Source organism: Pelodiscus sinensis, chromosome 12, assembly GCF_049634645.1.
Source record: "Pelodiscus sinensis isolate JC-2024 chromosome 12, ASM4963464v1, whole genome shotgun sequence".
Lineage (NCBI taxonomy): Eukaryota > Metazoa > Chordata > Testudines > Trionychidae > Pelodiscus > Pelodiscus sinensis.
In genome coordinates this window covers 27,540,750-27,562,119 of record NC_134722.1, presented here as the reverse complement: position 1 = coordinate 27,562,119, position 21,370 = coordinate 27,540,750, and the positions used below count along the sequence as shown (strand labels likewise).

General features: G+C 40.5%; 1 protein-coding gene across 1 annotated transcript in view; it reads left to right on the top strand.

Moving 5' to 3' along the window:
* The first annotated feature begins 416 nt into the window (after positions 1-416).
* Positions 417-21,370, top strand: part of MYLK3 (myosin light chain kinase 3) — a 72,907-nt gene continuing 51,953 nt past the window's right edge. The window contains exon 1 of the mRNA XM_006121194.4: positions 417-775. Coding sequence (XP_006121256.1) covers positions 728-775 — 48 coding nt within the window. The 5' untranslated portion in view covers positions 417-727. The remainder of the gene's footprint in view (positions 776-21,370) is intronic.

Below are 21,370 nucleotides of genomic sequence, written 5' to 3'. Positions count from 1 at the left end.
AAGTAGGTGTGAAAATATGGCCTTTATGATGCTTTTGATCTGCTTTTATGGCTTGCATGCTTGGAGTTAATTTTTTTAACTTGAGGGGCTTTCCCTAATTTACTTAGCTGCAGACATAATGCCATTTTGGCATCCAGAGCACTGGCAAAGTAATTCAAGAATGAGAACTGCCAGCAACTATTAGTAGGCTACAAGACAAATTCACCTCTGGTGTAAAGTTGCATGAGCTAATAGTTACACCAGGAGAAATCTGCATAAGTATCAGCTACTTAAATAGAAGCAGCTCCACTGAAGCTGTCACTATTTAATGTGTTTTCTTTGTTTAGCAAATACAGCAGGGTACTGCAGGTTTAAAAATGGAATAAAATGTGAGTCTTCTGCCCTGAGGGAAGAGTTCCTTATGTAAGGGGATCCGCGGTGTAAAATAAATATTAATTAGTTGGGGACGCTTTCAGACCTGACCTTTAACATTAATCCATTCTGAGTGAAGTAGCTATAGAAATATGCTCATAGTGAGACTCTGACATCCAGGAATCATTTGCTCTTAGAGCTTGTGTCATCTGCAAAAACTTTTCACAACCTCCTGAGTCGTTGCTCTGACCAGATACTGGTACCCTCTCTCTCTCCTTCCCTCTTTTTTTTTTTTTTTAAAGTTTTTTTGCTGCACAGTTCTTCATTTGTTGCACCAGTTTGAGTTTCCTTGGGTCTGTCCTGGTAACGCTGCTATATGTTGGTATCCAATTCTAGTCTGCATGGATGTAAGCAGAATGAAAGGGTAAGTGGCGTTAGGATTTGGAAGCTGAATTTGATATGCGCTTCAGAGAATTTATCACTGCTTGAGTTTTTGGGCTGGGGGGAAAGCTCACCTGCCCATGGTCCGTACCTTGAATTGTGAGACAGAATATGGGCAAAAGAATGGAAACTTGTTCTTGTATATTTCTTTCCAAGAAAGTAAGTTATATGCTCTCTGAATTACAATTAATTAAAACTTGCTGTAGATAAAGAATGATAATAGATTATAAATTCTTTGAGACAGGGACCATAGCTTCTGATCACTCCATGGAGCACTGAGCACATTGTCAACATATGTGGAATTCTCTTTCATTTCTCATGGTCTTCAGTGGGATTTGCTTACTAAGCACCCCAGAGCATCTGGCTCTTAAAAATAAAAAACCCCCCTAATCTATTTTTTTGTCCTGTTTTAATTTTCGGTCTGCATGTCCTAATTCAGATAACCAATGTCCGCATATTTCAACAACAGAAGAAAATATCTGATATCTTGTATGAAATAAATAAGTTGCAGAGTTTAAGAATAGCAGAGTCTATTTGCATCTTGGAAAGCTGAAGGCCGCATATTTTTAGAGTAATAACTAGATTTTTCTTTGTCACTTTTGTTTTCATATTTCACATAGTAGTAGGAACTTGTATGCAACACATCAAGGTTTTAGTCCACTGTCATTATTTTTATAATAACTTTGCATTTATTCTAGACATACTGTCTAGCTGCACGCTGAACAATTCATTTAAAATAGTGGCTTTTTGCAATTAAACTCTTAGAATAGCTACCTTTGATTGCTGCTTCTGTTCTCATTTATACTGGTGTAAGTCAAGACAAGTTACTGTGGATTTATATAGGTGTAACTGAGAGAGAAATGTGGTCCAGAGTCTGTTATCCTGTTAGCTGATCTCAAACAACATGTTAAAAGGAAATGTTTGTCTGACAAAACTGGTTCATTTGATTTTCTTTTGTTATATCTCTTCCTTTGTTAATTGCTTTTAGCATCCTTGTATAAAGTATTCAACAGTCTGAATCACAGGAGCCAAATAGAAGGTGAAAAGTAAGGTTCATGTTCCATCTTTACAAATGTTAAAAAGGAGAGAGTGGAAATCTGGTGGATCTGACCATCATAATTATATTCTTAATTATTAATAAAAATACCGCAGTAAGGTGTCATTTTACGCTACCCGTCCGTATTTAGATCTGCTAATGGAAGGTTGCAGGCTGAACACTGCTTGTTCCAGTCTCTCTGCCAAATTTCCTAACGGATTCTCTTTGTTGTGCAAGCTTGCCCAGTTGGCTTGATGCTTACATGCTCCACATGCTTTTGGTGCCACATTAAGTAATATAATCTCTTTGTAAAATACAGAGTAACAATGCAATTGTTTGTACCCTCTCAAAATTACTTGTGTTTTAATTTTCCTTGTGTATCGTTTGTGATGCTATAGAACACAACTTGCCTTGTATGAAGAAAACCTTGTCCTCTCCTGTGTAGATGCAGGGAACCTTTTCTCAGTGGACCCAATCAGGAACAAAGCATCATGCATTTGTCCTGGACATATGTGAAGAAACACAAGATTCAAGGGATGTAGCTTAACTAGGATGCAGATTTATTAACTTAACTCCTCTGGGAACTATCCTACACAACTCATACGTGCATGTTATCATTCCTTCCATAGTCAATTCTACTAGGTAGGGGTATGCCATCAGTCACTGTCCCCTACCTCCCTACAGCTGTTGCTAGCCCATTTCTGGGATCCAACTGCCCTCTCTTAATATGAGGGCTAGTAGGGCAAGAAAAGGGGGTGTTTCATCACTGAACCAGACATTAGGAGCCTCAATCCTATCCCCCCAACTTTTTAATGTCATGCCTTCTCCTAAATCCACTCCTAGCCCTGATATATCAGGGAGCTGGGCCCCCTATCAAATGAGAACCTGCACTAGATACCTGTAAGTTATGAAAGTTGTGATCTGTCACTTTCCTAAGATCTAGAAAAGGGCTGTATTGAACTCCTTGGCTCCTGAGTGCCTAGTGGTGTCTGGCAACAGACACTGGAGGTGGGTCAGCATACTTTGAGGCTTATTTGAGCAAATATAAGTAATGTTGCTGAGTGTGCTATCCTAGGGTCCATAGAGCAGAGGACTAAGAGCTGGATTTTTCCCAAATTGCAAAATATGTACTTGGGTTCTGGTTTGGGTTTTGAAGCTCCTGAAATTTGGTGGTGTTTCAGTTCTGAGTTTTTAGCCTAGTGCTATCTGTAATCATAGTAATAAGAATAATGTATAATACTAATAGATACTAAATCCCGGGATTTCCAGAAGCTTTGTAAACATTCCTGTGAGATAGGAAGGTATTAATAACCCAGATTTACAAATGAGAAAAACGAGGCACAGAGATAAAGTACAAAGTCACACAGTCTATGAAAGATCCAAAGACAAAGCCAGTATTTCCTAACTCTTAGGGTGCGTGATTAAATCAGGAGTAAGCTGCCTGGATCACAAGTCAAGATGCTGTATTGTAAATGAGCTTATATTACACCATCTGAAGCCCTAAGAAGATTTCTCCAGTTGCAGTCTCCTCTGTCCCCTTCACCTGAATTTTTAAAAAAGGTCTGTATTCTGACATAGCTGAGCCCAATTGAAAAACATACCTAGCAAGGTCAAAATATAGACCATTTCAAGGCATGCAGTGGTTCTTTGAGCATATCGAGCAATCTGGACCAGTTCATCCCTTGGTTTTAAACACACAATTATCATTCCTTCACCTGTTCACTGCCCTGATGCTAAGGTGATTTTTAATACAGTGAGATAACTACAGGCAGTCCCCGGGTTTTGTACAAGATAGGGACTGTAGGTTTGTTCTTAAGTTGAATCTGTATGTAAGTCGGAACTGGCGTCCGCCGCTGCTGAAACTGATCAGTTTCAACCACGGCTGAATCTGGACGCCAGTTCTGACTTACATACAGATTCAACTTAAGAAACCCAGGCGTCCCCAAGTCATCTGCTGCTGAAACTGATCAGCGGCTGATTCCAGGAAGCCTGGGGCAGAGCAACTCTGCCTCGGGCTTCCTGTAGTCAGCCGCTGGTCAGTTTCCGCGGCGGCTGACTTGGGGACGCCTGGAGCAGAGCAGCTGGGGTGCTGCTGGGTTGCTCCAGTAGCGCAGCTCCTCGGCGCTACTGGAGCAACCCAGCAGCACCTCAGCTGCTCTGCCCCAGGCGTCCTGATTCAGCTGCTGCTGAAACTGACCAGCAGCGGCTGAATCAGGACGCCTGGGGCAGAGCAGCTGGGGTGCTGCCGGGTTGGTCCGGAGCAGCGCTGCGGGACCAACCTGGCAGCCCCCAGCTGCTCTACCCCACGGGTAGGCAAGAAAAGCCTGCTCTGCTGGGGAAGAGGGGCACTAGCTGCACCCCCCCAGCAGACCAGGGAGACGGGGGTGGCGGGACCGGCCAGGTCCTCCATGGCTTTGCTCCATCTCCCTGGTCTGCTGACCTGGGAGACACGGAGTAAAGCCGCAGAGCATGCGGGCAGTGGGACAGTCCAGGCGCGCTGGGGCTGTCCCACTGCTGGCGTGCTCCGAGGCTTTGCTCCCCATCTCCCTGGTCTGCTGGTCTTCAGGGAGACAGGGAGCAAAGCCTTGGAGCACGCCCCCAACGGGACAGCCCAGGCGTGCCGCGGCTGTCCCACTGCAGGCGTGCTCCGAGGCTTTGCTCCCCATCTCCCTGGTCTGCTGGTCGGGAGACGGGGAGCAAAGCCTTGGAGCACGCCCGCAGGGGGACAGCTCAAGCGCGCCCGGGTTGTCCCACTGCGGGCGTGCTCCAAGGCTTCGCTCCCTGTCTCCCTGCAGACCAGGGAGACTGGGAGCAGTTTTTCTTGCCCCGGAGGACGGGGGCGGCAGACCGCGGCGCATCTGGGTGTCCCGCCGCTCCCGTCCTCCGGGGCGAGAAAAGCCCCGTTCGTAACTGCGGATCCGACATAAGTCGGATCCGCGTAACTCGGGGACTGCCTGTAATGCACAATAGTTACCACACTGGAAAATTCTAAATTTTACCACAAGCTAGTTAGATGATTTCCACCACCTATGGTTGTCCTCATGATAAAAGTACAGTGCCTTTTCTACGCTATGTTTTTACAGTGGGATAGCTAACACGCATCAATTATCCACAGTAAAACACGTCTTTTTTTGTCAGTGAAGTCATAGCTTGTGCTAATTCCAAAAGCTGCATTCAGTGACACTCATGCATCTCCACTGGAGTCACTAGCCCTAAGTGAAAGACTGTCACTTTGTTTATCAGGATCCTACTTTACTCTTTCCTGGCATAATCTAAGGCAAGTTGTTTCTTACAACACACTCATCCAACTGGAGTTAACTGTTTACAAAGAGCTAAAACTTTAATAAGTGACTATCTTATTATCAAAGAGCTAATAAAGTTACTATCATTTATTGCATTAATGGGGGGAAAGGAAGCCACAGTACAGAAGAGAACGGGATGTAGAATTCAGTCATTACTTCTGCAGAACTTACTTCTCTTTTCAGGTCTTCTAATGCCTTTTTTTCTTTATATGAAAATGTGGCAGTAGAGGCATTTTAACATTTATGAAACAGTAATATTCATAGGACCCATCAGGATCATTGTGTGAGCACTGTTCAAAAACATGAAAAAGACCAGTCCTTTCTCCAAAAAACTTGCCATCTAAAATTTTATTAAATTCTTACTAAGACAAAATATAGGTGCAGTCATTTACTGGGGCCTAATACTGGGGGTTCAGCCTGTGTGTATTAGTTTAAATGGACTTGTCACTTCAGTTTTGGGGAAAATGTTTAAATGAGCCTTTATGGGGCACCAGCTATGTGTGCACAAAATTGCGTGATGCATAGAGGATCATGCTTTATGGGTTCAATGCGCTTTAAATTGTTCATCACCTGTGTGCAATTCCATGTTAATGTATACCTGTAAAACCCATTGATCAAGAGGGATTTTGCAGGTGCAAATTTATACTTGTTTGAGCACAGGTGTTAAATTATGGAAACCAGGTATACAGGTGCATCTACCTGTGTGAGGAATTCTGTGAGTAATAGAGGTTGACCATTTACCCTTCTTTCCTCAAGTCCTATCACATTTGTTGCCTTCTAAAATCTGAGAGCAAAATGTTCACATATACTGACATAATCACATTGATGTGAATGCTGCATTAGTGGCCTTCACTGAATGTGGGAACAAAGCCAGTGAATGACAGTTGGAACCAAAATTGCATTTCTTAAATATATGAACAAAAAATTAAATTGGACATAAATAAGGGAGACAAATAACACTGACAGAAAAGTCTAGAGAAGACTCTTGACTGACTTCAAGTGATTTTGGCCATTGTCTTCTGCTGAGTTTGTTTCCGCTCTTGTCGGTGATTCAGGAAATGAGCTGTAAGGATACAGATAGAACCTAGTACTACAGATAAGGAAGTGAAATGATTGAAATGCCTGGTGTAGTGTTAGATAAGATGAACTGCTTAGTTTATCACACACACAGAATTCTAGCAAGATCCAAGAAGGCTTTGCTAAATTCAGTAAAAGGCTTTAGGCTACCTGGGTTGCTGCCATACAGGAGAAAAAAATGGGAACTTTGTATCAGGAATCTTCACTGCACAGATCCCTTCGTTTGAGCATGGGAGGATTTTGTGTCTCTGATTACATAAAAAGATTTACGGTAAGGGACTTTTAAATTTTTTAAATTTAGTTTTGAAGTAACATTAGTCACCACCGGGATGGTCATTTTCTTAAGTCGTGTGTAAGTCTGACACTATCTTCCAAACACTGCAATCGTTTTATAGGAATGACTCTCACTGAAGTCCATGGGAATAGCGCTGAGATACTGTATATGTTGCAAAGATCTAAGTAACAAGCATATGCTGAGAAGCCATGAAATTATGTGGGTGTGATTTGTTTTAGAATGGATGTCAGAAATGTCTGAGATTTTAGAGTAAAGAAGTTTCTCATAAAACCTAAACACATTTGCAAAAAGTTACAAGAGCCTGACATAATCGCGTGAGGGAAAAGATAAACTAATCACAGACTTGGTAGGCATCATGATTGAGGGTTTTCCCCCCTTAGTATAAGCTAAATACTCATAAATTGAGGCAAGCTTGTCAGTAACAGTGAGTGGACCTGGCCCCTTATTTCAGCTGAAATCAAAGAATGGTTTTACCTTGGAATTAAATAAGAGCACAATCAGGCTCTTACTGGGGCAATTTTATAAGCAGCCAAATTGTGTCTGCTTATTTGTCATGCTGTTAAAAGGGAATGGTTAACTTGAATGTCACATATTGAATGTCTGCAAAATGTGTACCTCTTAACTGAGATCAGGGCCTCACTGTATTAGGTACTGTACGAACACTGTAGGAAGAAGCAGTTCCTGCCCTAAATAGCTTGCCATCTAAATAGGCAGGTCAGACCAAAGGTGAGAGGAGTGGGCACAGTGTGTTGAAATGACTTGCCAAGGTCACACAGGAGGTTGATGGTAGAGCTGGAAGTGGAACAAACGTACCTGACTCCCAGTCCAATAACCTCTCCATTGGACTATGCTGCCTCTCAATACTAGCTCTACAGTTACATGTAACACTTAGATTATTATAATAGAAGGAAGTGAATGGGAAAATAGTATTTTAGTTTGCATGGGTTTTTATACTTGAAACATTTTATAGTAAAAATGATTATATTGATAGTGCTATCTCCATGCATAGTCAGTCAGTGTCTCTTTCACTGAAAATATCCCTATCGTCCTCAGAATGGAAATAGAATGTACAGATTATATATATATATATTTAAGAAACTCTCTAAAACATTGCAGGGGTTACTGTTTATATGGAAATCTAACAGAATCTAGAATCATTTTGGACATTTCTTCAGACTATTTGGAAGAAGTAATTCATTTATTTTGCCCAAATAATTTCCTTCAGAAAACATTTTTTAAAATATTTCATGTATCTCAGTTAACTGTTTCAGCAGGTGACATGACATTTGAGAGAATACCCTAACCTAAATAAAGTAAATATTACAAATAGCATATATATGTTTAATACTGGAGGACAAATTACGACCCTATTTAAGTCAATGGCAAAACTTCCATTGACTGTAAGGGAATCAAGATTTTCCATGAAGATCTTAAGGGAATCCACTGACTGTGTATAATGAATAATGATTTTAATGTAGCCAGAGTTATTGTGAAATGTTTTTGTCATTGAGTCACTTAATAATCAAAGAATGACAAAGAGGATTTGGTGTTCTTAATTGCTAAAGAGCTAGAAGAATTACCCCAAGTAACTGAAAGTGGAATTTGCCCTTTATTTTAATGGCATAAACTACCTAATTGTTTTTTCATGAGGAATGACTATCTTTAACTTGTCCATGGTAATATTTGAGATAATTTTCTGTTAATAGTCTTGTTTTGATTTCTCTTTCAGTAAAATACATGTTGAACAATGACACTACATTAAAGATGCAGGCTGTGTCTAGACTGGTCAGTTTTTCTGGAAAATCAGCTGCTTTTCCGGAAAAACTTGCCAGCTGTCTACACTGGCCGCTTGAATTTCTGCAAAAGCACTGACTTCCTACTGTAAGAAATCAGTGCTTCTTGCGGAAATACTATTCTGCTCCTGTTCAGGCAAAAGTGTAGACAGCTCAGATTTGTTTTCCGCAAAAAAGCCCCGATCGCGAAAATGGCGATCGGGGCTTTTTTGCAGAAAAGCGCATCTAGATTGGCACGAACGCTTTTCTGCAAAAAGTGCTTTTGCAGAAAAGCATCTGTGCCAATCTAGACGCTTTTTTCCAAAAATACTTTTAATGGAAAACTTTTCAGTTAAAAGCATTTCCAGAAAATCATGCCAATCTAGACGCAGCCCATGTGTTTTAAAAATTACTTCATCAAAAAGAAATGCAATTAAATTAAGCTAGATTTTGGAGGAATTAAGTTGTATGTTTCTGAAGTTAATATGTAATGTGAAATATGTTAGTGGAGGCCGGTATAATCTAGGTTTTTATTTATCGAAGGAAATTGCACATAGGTTTGTGCTGAGTAAAAGTTAAATTCTGGAGATGCAGTGATATGCTTTCCTGAGATTTTTTTGTTGTTTGGATTTTTGTTGCTTATAGGCAGGGTGGTATAGTGGACAAATCACAGGCTTGGATTCAGGATACCTGCATTCTATCCCCAGTTGTGGCACTGGACTGCTGGGTGATCTTCACCACTTTTGTGCTTTAGTTTCCGCGTCCCTAGAACTGGGATAATAATACTTACTTCTGTTTTAAAATTAATTGAATGCTGCAGATGGAAGAACTATACCACTGCTAGGTATTGTTATCATGCCTTTCATGCATCCTAAACTGAACCAAGAATCAAAGTAAATTGATTTTTTTGTCTGTAGAAGACTTGACTACATCACTCAGGACCACTGGTAATCTAAAGTCATACTCCCCTACAGTCATTGATTTAAGGACTTTCACACTTGAATTCATGAGATGCTATAAGGTATTTCTGCATATGGGGAAAGGTTAATAGACTCCATTCCCCCACACAACAAACCTACGTGGGAAACACAGTGCCAGCCTCTGCCCTTGGATTTATGCACACAGGTTTTATTACAGTGAATGAGAACTGATCTGAAGGTAGGATTTGACCCATAGATTGATATTAATGCTAACCGGATCTCAGCCAATACAATACACAGTAGCTTGTAACTTTTGGGTCTGCTCTGACACATGTTGAAGCCAGTGCGGGTTTTGCAATTGACTTCAGTGGTTACAGGATCAAGCTTACTGTTGGTGTCTAACTGTCAAAAGACTGTCTCTTTCTAACTTAGTGTGTTGTAGTTTGCCTAACTGCAGCTCAAATAAGTGGACAGCTCAGAGGATTGTTGTGACCAATGTGTTATGATAGGATTTACAGCACCAGAGTGTGTTTACAAAGCACCTGCAAATTCTTGCTACTGCACATAGATGTGCAGTGAAAAATGTTTGTATGTACTGCCAGCAAGGTAATAACATGAGAACTCCAGGTTCCAAACACTGAACTATTCTTTATAAAGAATAGTTGGGCTTGGGCTTCCTTGCCTTTTCCCCAAGTCTCTGCCCCTGCCCTGCCCCTTCTCTGAGGCCCTGCCCTTAGGCACCGACTTCCCCTCTAGATGTGGAGTGCTTGACCACTTCTCTGCTCCAGCCCTGGAGCAGCCATGGATTGGTGCTCTCCTCCTGCTCCTCCTCCTGTATCCTTCATCACTGGATGTACTGCTGTTTTTTCCTTTCTGGCTTTGTCTACACTGCAGGGTTTTTGCTCAAGAAGCTTTCTGCGGAAGAGATCTTGCACAAAAGCATGTCCACACCTCAAAAGCGCATCGCAAAAGCGATGTGCTTTTGAGCAAGAGAGCATCCACACTGCATGGACACTCTTGTGCAAGAAAGTTCTGATTGTCATTCACAGAATAGCCATCAGTGCACCTGTGCTTTTTCTGATAGGCTCTTTTTGCTCAAGAAACCCCTGTTTAGCGTCCACATACACCTTTTTGCTCAAGAACTCATGCGCAAAAAGAAGTTATTCCTTGTAGAAAGAGGTATACCTACACTGCAAAAGCTCTCTGTTCTGCCGCTTTACTGTACATTTTCTTGTGCAAAAACAGCTGTTTTTGCGCAAAAACCCTGTAGTGTACACATAGCCTCTGGGAGAGCTGCAATACTTCAAAATGGTTCCGTTTCCCCCACTCCTCATACCACTGCTGGAATATTTCTTTATGTCTTTCATGTTGCATATGCACTAGACTATCATACCTGCACTCTCAGTCACTCTGTTTCTGTCCTACTTCCTGGTTCCTTGAACTTGACCCTGTGTTCTTGGTTGCACAAGTTGCCATTCTTGTTTTGATCCATTCTGTAGACAGTTCAGCTGCCCTTCCTATTTAGAGACATTTCTGTAGGGTTAGAGCTGTGTGTTTCAATACTCTCTCCTGTAAACTGTGATAATATGTCCCACAATGACTCGTCTTTAATAGGGGTTTCTGTTTTAACTGATAGTATTTGTTGTTCAACTTCAGTCAGATAATAACGTCAAATGGGAATGAATAAAAGAATTGTGATGCTCCGACACATATCACTGGAGCTCTAATTCAAAGCCCATGTCATGGCCAAAGGTTTTTAGAGCATCTGAGCAACATCCTAGGCACTGCCTTCCCTGCTGTTGGTATGGTAAAGGTAGGAGACTGGTGGATGTGTTTGTTTTTTTCTAAAGATACCATTGTTATATTTTCTATGACTTTATTCTTTTTGTTTTTACTTGCTCAAAATGATTGTGAAATTAACGCCAGAACATTTCCCGGTCCTCAGGAATAGATACAGCATTTTGTATTTCAAAGCAGATACAATACCAGACTTTTTAACCTTCACTGATGGTGATAGTCAGTGGCTCAAGGGTTTTTTCTCTGTGCTAGGGAGAAGCTTGCAAAATCCACCCGTGTTAAGCCTCTTACTCCCAACCCTCTTTACAGTTTGTTACTCATGCACTATTGAGACTAAGCCCCAATTGATCAACTATTCCTGTACTTGTGAATGATGTCTGATCAAATTGCCATGAAGCTCTAAGCCAGAATATGAACATGCCACAGAATAAAAAAAAATCATTATAGAAGAGATGACAAGTTTGAGACACTTCCTCTGTGGTTTCAGTAGTATATAGATACTCTGGTTATTGGGGAGAAGAGTAAAATTCATGCATTTCTGTATCAAAGACTCAAGTTAAAATAAAAAAAGCTACAGTAGTAATGCCAAATGGCACTTCTATGTGCTGGATGGAAATTGAAGAAGAGGCAATCTGATACAAGATTGCTCAAGTTATGGTGCAGCTTGGAATTAACCTCCATATTAAAATGAGTCTATTGGGAAGCTTTTCCAGAACCATGTACTAGCACTCCCAAGTATAGTCCAATTATGAGAAGTAACCATTTGAATACGCCCACCATTTTATGGGTGATATTGAGCACATTATTAACCTAATAGGATGTAGAGTCTGGCATTAGAGTGGTCTGATATTAGAGTTTGCACCATGAATTGAAGTATAACATTTTCAAGTTTTCAAAATTGGGCACTAACTTTGGGAGCTTCCATTTTTAGTGCTCAACTTGAGACACATAATGAACCTGATTTGGAGGTCAGTAGAAGTGGTCAGTGTTGGTCATTATTTCTGAAAATCAGGCCCTGAATGTCTCAGATTAAGTACCCAGAACGCATGTACACTTCAGAAATTTAAACTTACATCAAATTGTGTATCGAAGTGGTTACAGAGATTTCTCAGGAACTATAGTTGGAAGAGGATCTGGTGATGCTGTAGCAATTCCTTCTACCTTCTACCTTTACTAGAAAAACCCCAAATGGATAAGAAAGAATCATGATTCAGATAGTGTATTCACATAGTAATGTGTCAACAGCTGTCTTGGAACCGATAAAACCTGCCTGTAGTGTAGAGTTTGCTAAATATTGGAAACATTGCCACAAACAGATTGACAGAAGATTGTGGTTGCATACATCCTGTAATGGAGATGTCACATAGGACGATCCATGTCACTTTCTAGAAAAATTGCATAGAGCAGTATTAAATTCAAACACTAATGAGCTTGATTTTAAACTTTCTGAATTTAAATGTGCATATAAGATGAAATGCAGATACAGTAAAACTCCAATAGTCCGGCATCCAATAGTCTGGCACTCCTGATAGTCCGGCATCATAAATGGCAAGAGCCTAGTGAGTGAGCTTCGACAAAAAATGAGTCACAAGGTAACAGCGGCAGCAGCTGAACTGAGCTAAAAGGATAAAAAAGGCTTAAAAAAACTAAAATATCACAGTATACTGTATACAGTATGTACAATAAAAAGGGTTAAGAACACTTTATATAGAGTATATAATACATACAGTATATATATATATATATAACCAGTTTATAGTACCTCCTGATAGTCTGGCATATTTGATAATCCGGCACCACCTAGGTCCCATAGATTCCGGATTATCGGAAGTCTACTGTACCTAGTTGTTTTCTCCAGATAAGAAGGTAAAAATGTCATAATACCAAATGCAATGCAAATCTGGTTGTTTCTAGCCATTTTAGTGATTAATATGTTGTTGGCAATTTGGAGACCTTTCTCAGTGATCTGATCCAAAGCTCGTTTAAGTCTGTGAAAGTTTTTGCATTAACTTCCATGGGCTTGGAGCAACACAAAGGGTGCATCTAGACTACAGAAGTTTTTTTTAGAAAAATGGCCATTTTTCCAAAAAAACGTCAACTATGTCCACATTGCAATTGCGTTCTTTCTAAAGAAAATTGAAAAAACAGCATGGTTTTTCCGACATTGGTAAATCTTATTCTACGAGGAAGAATGCCTTTTCATAAGAACATAAGAATGGCCGTACTGGGTCAGACCAAAGGTCCATCTAGCCCAGTAGCCTGTCTGCTGACAGTGGCCAATGCCAGGTGCCCCAGAGGGAGTGGACCAAAGACAATGATCAAGTGATTTGTCTCGTGCCATCTGTCTCCAGCCTCTGACAAACAGAGGCCAGGGACACCATTCCTACCCCCTTGCTAATAGCCTTTTATGGACCTAACCTCCATTAATTTATCTAGCTTCTCTTTAAACTCTGTTATAGTTCTAGCCTTCACAGCCTCCTCCGGCAAGGAGTTCCACAGGTTGACTATGCGCTGTGTGAAGAAGAACTTTCTTTTATTAGTTTTAAACCTGCTACCTATTAATTTCACTTGATGTCCTCTAGTCCTTATATTATGGGAACTAATGAATAACTTTTCTTTATTCACCCTCTCCACACCACTCATGATTTTATATATCTCTATCATATCCCCCCTCAGCCTCCTCTTTTCCAAACTGAAAAGTCCCAGTCACTTTAGCCACTCCTCATGTGGGACCTGTTTCAAGCCCCTGATCCTTTTAGTTGCCCTTTTCTGAATCTTTTCCAAGGCCAAAATATCTTTTTTGAGGTGAGGAGACCACATCTGTACACAGTACTCAAGATGTGGGCATACCATAGTTTTATACAGGGGCAGTAAGATATTTTGTGTCTTATTTTCTATCCCTTCCTAAATAATTCCTAACATTCTATATGCCGTTTTGACCGCCGCAGCACATTGCGTGGACGTTTTCAGAGAACTATCCACGATAACTCCAAGATCTCTTTCCTGACTTGTCGTAGCCAAATTAGCCCCCATCATATTATATGTATAGTTGGGGTTATTTTTTCCAATGTGCATCCGTATTAAACTTCATTTGACATTTTTTTGCCTAATCACTCAACAAAATAGCTCTTTCAGAAAACGGTGTGTGTGGACGCAGAAGAGGGAGTTTTTTTGAAAGAAGAGGACTCCAGGAAAAAGCACAAGTACCCTAGTGGCCATTCTGCCCATAGTAATTACAGCTTACATGCAAGAGAGTGTCCAATCAGTGTGGACGCTCTCTTTTGAAAAAGCAGATTGCTTTTTCGATGCGCTTTTTAAGTGTGGATGCTCTCTTTTGGAAGAAGTTTTTCAGAAGATCTCTTCCGAAAAAGCTTCTTTCGAAAGAAGCCTGTAGTCTAGACGTATCCTTAGATATTTAAGTGTTTATTTTATTCTGAAAAGTAACCATCTAAATATAACTAACCTTCTTACTCAACAGACATGCTCTCTGTGTGCATACAAGGCCTTCAGTGACCAGCATAAGCTTTCATTGCTTTTACTTCTGTTGGCCTTTCTGCAGAGTGACTGGATTGAGAAGTATCATATTTCTTCTTGTGCATGACCAGTAGCAGTGTTTAATGGCTTCCAATTAGTTACACCTTTGCAAACCCACAAAGGCACAACAGGTTGTCATAGAGGTGACAGAGGCCTTAATGTAGCTGGCAGAATTCTTATTAGTTATGAGCTAGAAAAGAACCCAGATCACCTTATAATTCCCAGATTGAATTTGCATGGCTGCCAGTTTGATTAGGTATTTTTTTGATATAAACTGTAAACTGACCACATCTGATATGGAGTCACTGGAAAATAATAAATGCTGGAACCCAACAGTGTCATTTTTACATTCCTGTTTCAGACGAGATTCACTTGAATGACAATGTAACTGAAATGTGAAAATGCAGGAGAATATAAATGTATCCAACTGAAAAAGAACATTACATGCTGTCTTGAATTTTTTCAGTGAATATTAGTGCAGCTGTCTGGAAAAAAATGAAAAAGCTGAAAATGAAAGATACATTACTCCTCCAGCTTGCTGTTGATATTGGACTCCTGTGTGAGAATAACCTCTAGAGCAAAGTCAGTGAATATGACCCAGGAACAGGCGGGTCATATTCTGAGAGCAAAATAACCTAGAGGAAAGCATTAGAATATATTTTTCAGTCATGTGTGAAAAATGCTAAACAGTGTTATTTAGAAATATCTAATCACCTCCTGTAGATTTACGTGTAGTCAAGACATCATAAATCAACTGTTAAGATAATCTTAATTTTCAGGAGCTTCCAAATAACGCATTTATTTTAAAATATTGTTAATGATTCTGAGATAATATATGTACCTAGATGGGCCAGCACCTAGTATCATTACACTTAAGGTTCATTTGTTTGGAAAGGCATAGCAATGGCCACAGCTAACAGAAACAGAACTGAAAGCTATTAAAATGACATAGGTAGAAGCTAAGACTTCAAAGATGCGAGCCAGCAGTGAAAGCCTTGTGTTCCACATAGATTAAAGAGACATAACTAGAGAAAGTCAGACTTCACCTTATGCATGAGTGCATTACAAAATACTTAGAGTGTATCATACCAGGATGGCTCTGATGCAGCAGTTGGAAACAAAGGCTAGTGAGTGGGCCGCATAAGTGGTCCTCCTTCATCTTGGTGGGCTGCAAGATTGAAATTGGGCACATGCACTAACCATGACCACAAGAACAAGATTAAATACATTGCACTTGATTTTCCTTCTTTATCATGCCTTTTCCACACAAAGTTAGCCATTATTGGGGGCAAATTTAAATTGCTGGCAAAAGTAACATAAATAATCAGAGAGAGCCCATGGCTTTCACAATGTTGTGTGCAATTAGCACGCACCTCACATGTACCCTTGCTTTATTTGTCAAAGGCTCCTTGACTCTCCTCTGAACTACAGGGCCCACTCCCCCCCGTCCCTCAAACCCCCACCTGGACTTTTCCCTGTCTCCTTCCCCAACCATGCCCCGTCCCTTTTCCTCCCTGCCTACCCAGCATTTCTGGAGTTCTGGGAATCAGAAGATTCACAGAACCCTGGAAATTCTGGGAGGGAGGGTGAGGAGTAGGTAAGTGCAGGGCCCTCAGTGTACAAGAAGTGCGAGGGGAGGGAACAAAGGAGGATTGTGTGGGATGCATATAGAACCTCGATGGGCTGCAGGTTGTCCACTACTGCTCTGATGATTGGTAATGTCATAAAAATCCTTTTATTGTTAGACTGTTGGTTTAAATCATAAGAACATAAGAACATAAGAATGGCCATACTGAGTCTGACCAAAGGTCCATCTAGCCCAGTAGCCTGTCTGCTGACAGTGGCCAGCACCAGGTGCCCCAGAGAAGGTAGACCGAAGACAATGATCAAGCGATTTGTCTCCTGCCATCCGTCTCTAGCCTCTGACAAACAGAGGCCAGGGACACCATTTCTATCCCCTGGCTAATAGCCTTTTATGGACCTAACCTCCATGAAATTATTTAGCTTCTCTTTAAACTCTAAACTTTAAAGTCCTAGCCTTCACAGCCTCCTCCGGCAAGGAGTTCCACAGGTTGACTATGCGCTGTGTGAAGAAGAACTTTCTTTTATTAGTTTTAAACCTGCTACCTATTAATTTCATTCTTTATCCGCCCTCTCCATACCACTCATGATTTTATCATATCCCCCCTCAGCCTCCTCTTTTCTAAACTGAAAAGTCCCAGTCGCTTTAACCTCTCTCCATATGGGACCCATTCCAAACCCCTAATCATTTTAGTTGCCCTTTTCTGAATCTTTTCCAAGACCAAAATATCTTTTTTTGAGGTGAGGAGACCACATCTATACACAGTATTCAAGATGTGGGCATACCATAGTTTTATACAGGGGCAGTAAGATATTCTGTGTCTTATTTTCTATCCCTTTCTTAATAATTCCTAGCATCCTATTTGCCTTTTTGACCGCCGCTGCACACTGCGTGGATGTTTTCAGAGAACTACCCACGATAACTCCAAGATTTCTTTCCTGATTTGTCGTAGCCAAATTAGCCCCCATCATGCTGTATGTATAGTTGGGGTTATTTTTCCCAATGTGCATTACTTTACACTTATCCACGTTAAATTTCATTTGCCATTTTGTTGCCTAAACACTCAATTTAGTGAGATCTTTTTGGAGTCCCTCACAGTCTGCTTCTGTCTTGACTTATCCTAAACAGTTTGGTATCATCTGCAAACTTTATCACCTCACTGCTTACCCCTTTCTCCAGATCATTTATGAATAAGTTGAAAAGGATTGGTCCCAGGACTGACTTTTGGGGGACACCACTAGTTACCCCTCTCCATTCTGAAAATGTACCATTTATTCCTACTCTTTGTTTCCTGTCTTTTAACCAGTTCTCAATCCAAGAAAGGACCTTCCCTCTTATCCCATGGCCATGTAATTTACACAAGAGCCTTTGGTGAGGGACCTTGTCAAAGGCTTTCTGAAAATCTAAGTATACTATATCTACAGGATCCCCCTTGCCTGCATGTTTATTAACCCCTTCAAAGAACTCTAATAGATTAGTAAGACAGGATTTCCCTTTACAGAAACCATGTTGACTTTTGTTCAACAAATTATGTTCTTCTACTTGCCTCACAATTTTATTCTTTACTATTGTTTCGACTAATTTGCCCGGTACTGAAGTTAGACTTACTGGTCTGTAATTGCCAGGATCGCCTCAAGAGCCCTTTTTAAATATTGGTGTCACGTTGGCTACCTTCCGGTCATTAGGTACGGAAGCCCATTTAAAGGAAAGGTTACAAACCACTAATAATAGTTCAGCAGTTTCCCATTTGAGTTCTTTTAGAACCCTTGGATGAATGTCATCCGGTCCTGGAGATTTGTTAACATTAAGTTTTTCTATTTGTTCCAAAACCTCCTCTAATGACACTTCAATCCAGGACAGTTCCTCAGATTCATCACCCAGAAAGGACAGTGCAGATTTGGGAATCTCCCTAATGTCCTCAGCCGTGAAGACTGAAGCAAAGAAATCATTTAGTTTATCCGCAATGGTTTTATTGTCCTTGATTGCTCCTTTTATATCTCAATCGTCTAGGGGACCCACAGGTTTTTTAGCAGGCTTCCTGCTTTTAATGTACTTAAAAAACAGTTTGTTATTTCTTTTTGAGTTTTTTGCTAGCTGTTCCTCAAAATCTTTTTTTGCCTTTCTTATTACATTTTTACACTTGATTTGACAGTGTTTATGTTCCTTTCTATTTATCTCACTAGGATTGGACTTCCACTTCTTAAAGATGCTTTTTTGTCCCTCACTGCTTGTTTTACATGGTAGTTAAGCTACGGTGGGTGACTCTTTTTTAGGTCTCTTGCTATGTTTTTTAATTTGGGGTATACATTTAAGTTGGGCCTCTATTATGATGTCTTTAAAACTTTTCCATGCAGCTTGCAGGGATTTGGCTCTAGTCATTGTGCCTTTTAATTTCCGTTTAACTAACCTCCTCATTTTTGTGTAATTCCCATTTTTTAAATTAAATGCCAGGGTGCCGGACTGCTGAGGTGTTTTTCCCACCACAGCAATGTTAAATGTTATTATATTATGGTCACTATTCCCAAGCGGTCCTGTAACGGTTATCTCCGGGACCTGATCCTGTGCTCCACTCAGGACTAAATAGAGAATTGCTTCTCCCCTTGTGGGTTCCTGTATCAGCTGCTCCAAGAAGCAGTCATTTAAGCCATTGAGAAATTTTATCTCTGCTTCTCTTCCTGAGGTGACATGTACCCAGTCAATATGGGGATAATTAAAATCCCCCATTATTATAGAGTTCTTTATTTTGGTAGCCTCTCTAATCTCCCTCAGCATTTCAATGTCAGTGTCGCTGTCCTGGTCAGGTGGTCAGTAATATATCCCTACTGCTAATTTCTTATTATTGGAGCATGGAATTACTATCCATAGCGATTCTATTGAACATGTTGATTCATTTAATATTTTTATTTCATTTGATTCTACATTATCCTTCACATACAGTGCCACTCCGCCACCCACCCGGCCTGATCTATCCTTCTGATATATTTTATATCCCGGTAACCTTGTGTCCCACAGATTTTCCTCATTCCACCAGGTTTCAGTGATGCCTATTATGTCAATCTCCTCCTTTAATACGAGGTACTCTAGTTCACCTATCTTATTAATCAGACTCCTAGCATTTGTGTAGAAGCACTTTAAAAATTTGCCATTGCTTATTTGTCTGCCCTTCCCTGATGCATTGGATTCCTTTATATGTTTGTCTGCTCTGGCCCATGGTTTGTCCTCTCCCCTCCTCTCTTTCTGACTACAGCTTAGAGAATCTCTATCAATGGATTCTCCTCTAAGAGAAGTCTCCGTCCGATTTATGTGCATCTCCGCACCAATCGGCTTTCCCCCATCTTTTAGTTTAAAAACTGCTCTATGGCCTTTTTAATGTTTAGTGCCAGCAGTCTGGTTCCACCCTGGTTTAGGTGAGCCCATCCTTCCTGTATAGGCTCCCCCTCTCCCAAAAGTGTCCACAGTTCCTAATAATTATTGAACTAAATTAATTAATTAGTCAGCCCCTGTCAATAATGAATTAAAGTTAAAATAATCTGATGGCTGCTCATTGGTCTCTGTTGGGGCTGAATTTTTGCTCTGTCTACATATGACCCTGTTCATTCCTTATTGGAAGGCTTAGTTTAGTGTATGGCCAAAACCAAAATGGCATAGGTTCTGATACCCCCTAGAGAACAGGAATATCTTTGGTATCCTCAGGCTCCATGGTTTCTTCCCATTCAGTTGTTCTACCTGACTGCCACTTCCAAGAAAGTGGTTTTGACATGGAAATCTTTAGAAAGTACCGTAAAGGTCTTTTTAGTTCAGCTTTTAATGGAAGGAGGTCAGAGGCTACTCTGCAAAATCATGGTGCTCACTTGTTGCCTTTCAGGACAAATGTCATTAGAGGCTGATCAGGATGGCAGGTACGAGCAGGAAGTTAAATAGTTCTTCTGGGTTAAGGTACAGCACACTGGTGAAGCAGTTTGGTTCACTGCTGGTCATATACTTGACTTGCAGGTAAGCAGGGAACTACAATACACAAGTACTGGACTCTTCATCATTGTTAATCATTAGTATGTCACTTTAAGATGAGTCACTTTGGGGGAGGGTTGTCATCATATAATGGCAATTTTTTAAAGAAAAATATTATTTCTATTTAGCAGTGGACCCTGCCAATGGCAAAGTGAGTTTTTAATTAACTATAACTCAGCCTTTGATAGTACCTGCACTTTCCAAAAAATGGTCATGTAATGCTTTACAATATGAAGTACAGTGATTTAATTTTATCTTTAAAAAATGTGTTGAAGTTTTTTTTTAATGTCTGCACTAGTGAGTTGACAAATGACACAGCTGTGCCTCTGTGAGATTGCTTGTGTAGCTGCTCTATGCTAGTGGGAGAGAGCTCTCCCACTGACATAAAACCACGACTACAAGTGGCAGTAGCTGTGTTGGTAAGAGAAGCTTGTCTATTGACCTAGCACGGTCCACACTGGCACTTCTGTCTGTGTAACTTGCATTGCTCATGGCTCTGTATTTTCATACTCCTGAGCAACAAGAGGTATTCTGACAAAAGTGTACTGTACACATGGCCTTAGTGGAAGTGAGTGCTTCCTAGCTGAACTGAAGCCACATGCAAAAATCAGCACTGAACCAAATTTCTGAATAAAAAATATTGTCATTCTGATTGAAAGAATGAAGGAGTCCTACCAGTGCCTGAACATGTTGTCCTTCCAAAGACAAAAATAGTCAGTCAAATCCATTGGTTCAATTCATTTTCTTTTTTCATAAATTTTTAATTCAATTTGTGCATATAGTTTTTTGAAAAATAATTTCAGACCTGGATGTGCTGTTACCTACTGAATCTACTGCATGTATGATGCTCTTACATTGATCGACTGAGCTGAATTCAATAGCTCTGACATGACAGACATTTTAAATTTCTCACTGTACGGTAGAAATTCTGCTTTCACTCTGAAGTTATCCAACAAATTCTGCTTTTGCCCCATGTTCTCCAACCTCCTCCCCTATCAGGAGTCTGTGATAATGCAAGTATAAGTTTTTGTGCACTTATGTGTATGCAATTATGTGTACTTATGCAAAAAGGCAGGTATGTAATGGCACGTGTCTGGATCCCCCTAGACCTCCATTTTTGAGTGTTACTCAGGGACAAAGGCAACTATAAAAATGAAGCAAACCCTGAGTCTGGGTTATCCCTGTCTCAGAAGTTCAAGCCTCCTGGCAAATACCATATCAATCACAGGCAAGGCTTTTACCCAATTAGTGTAAA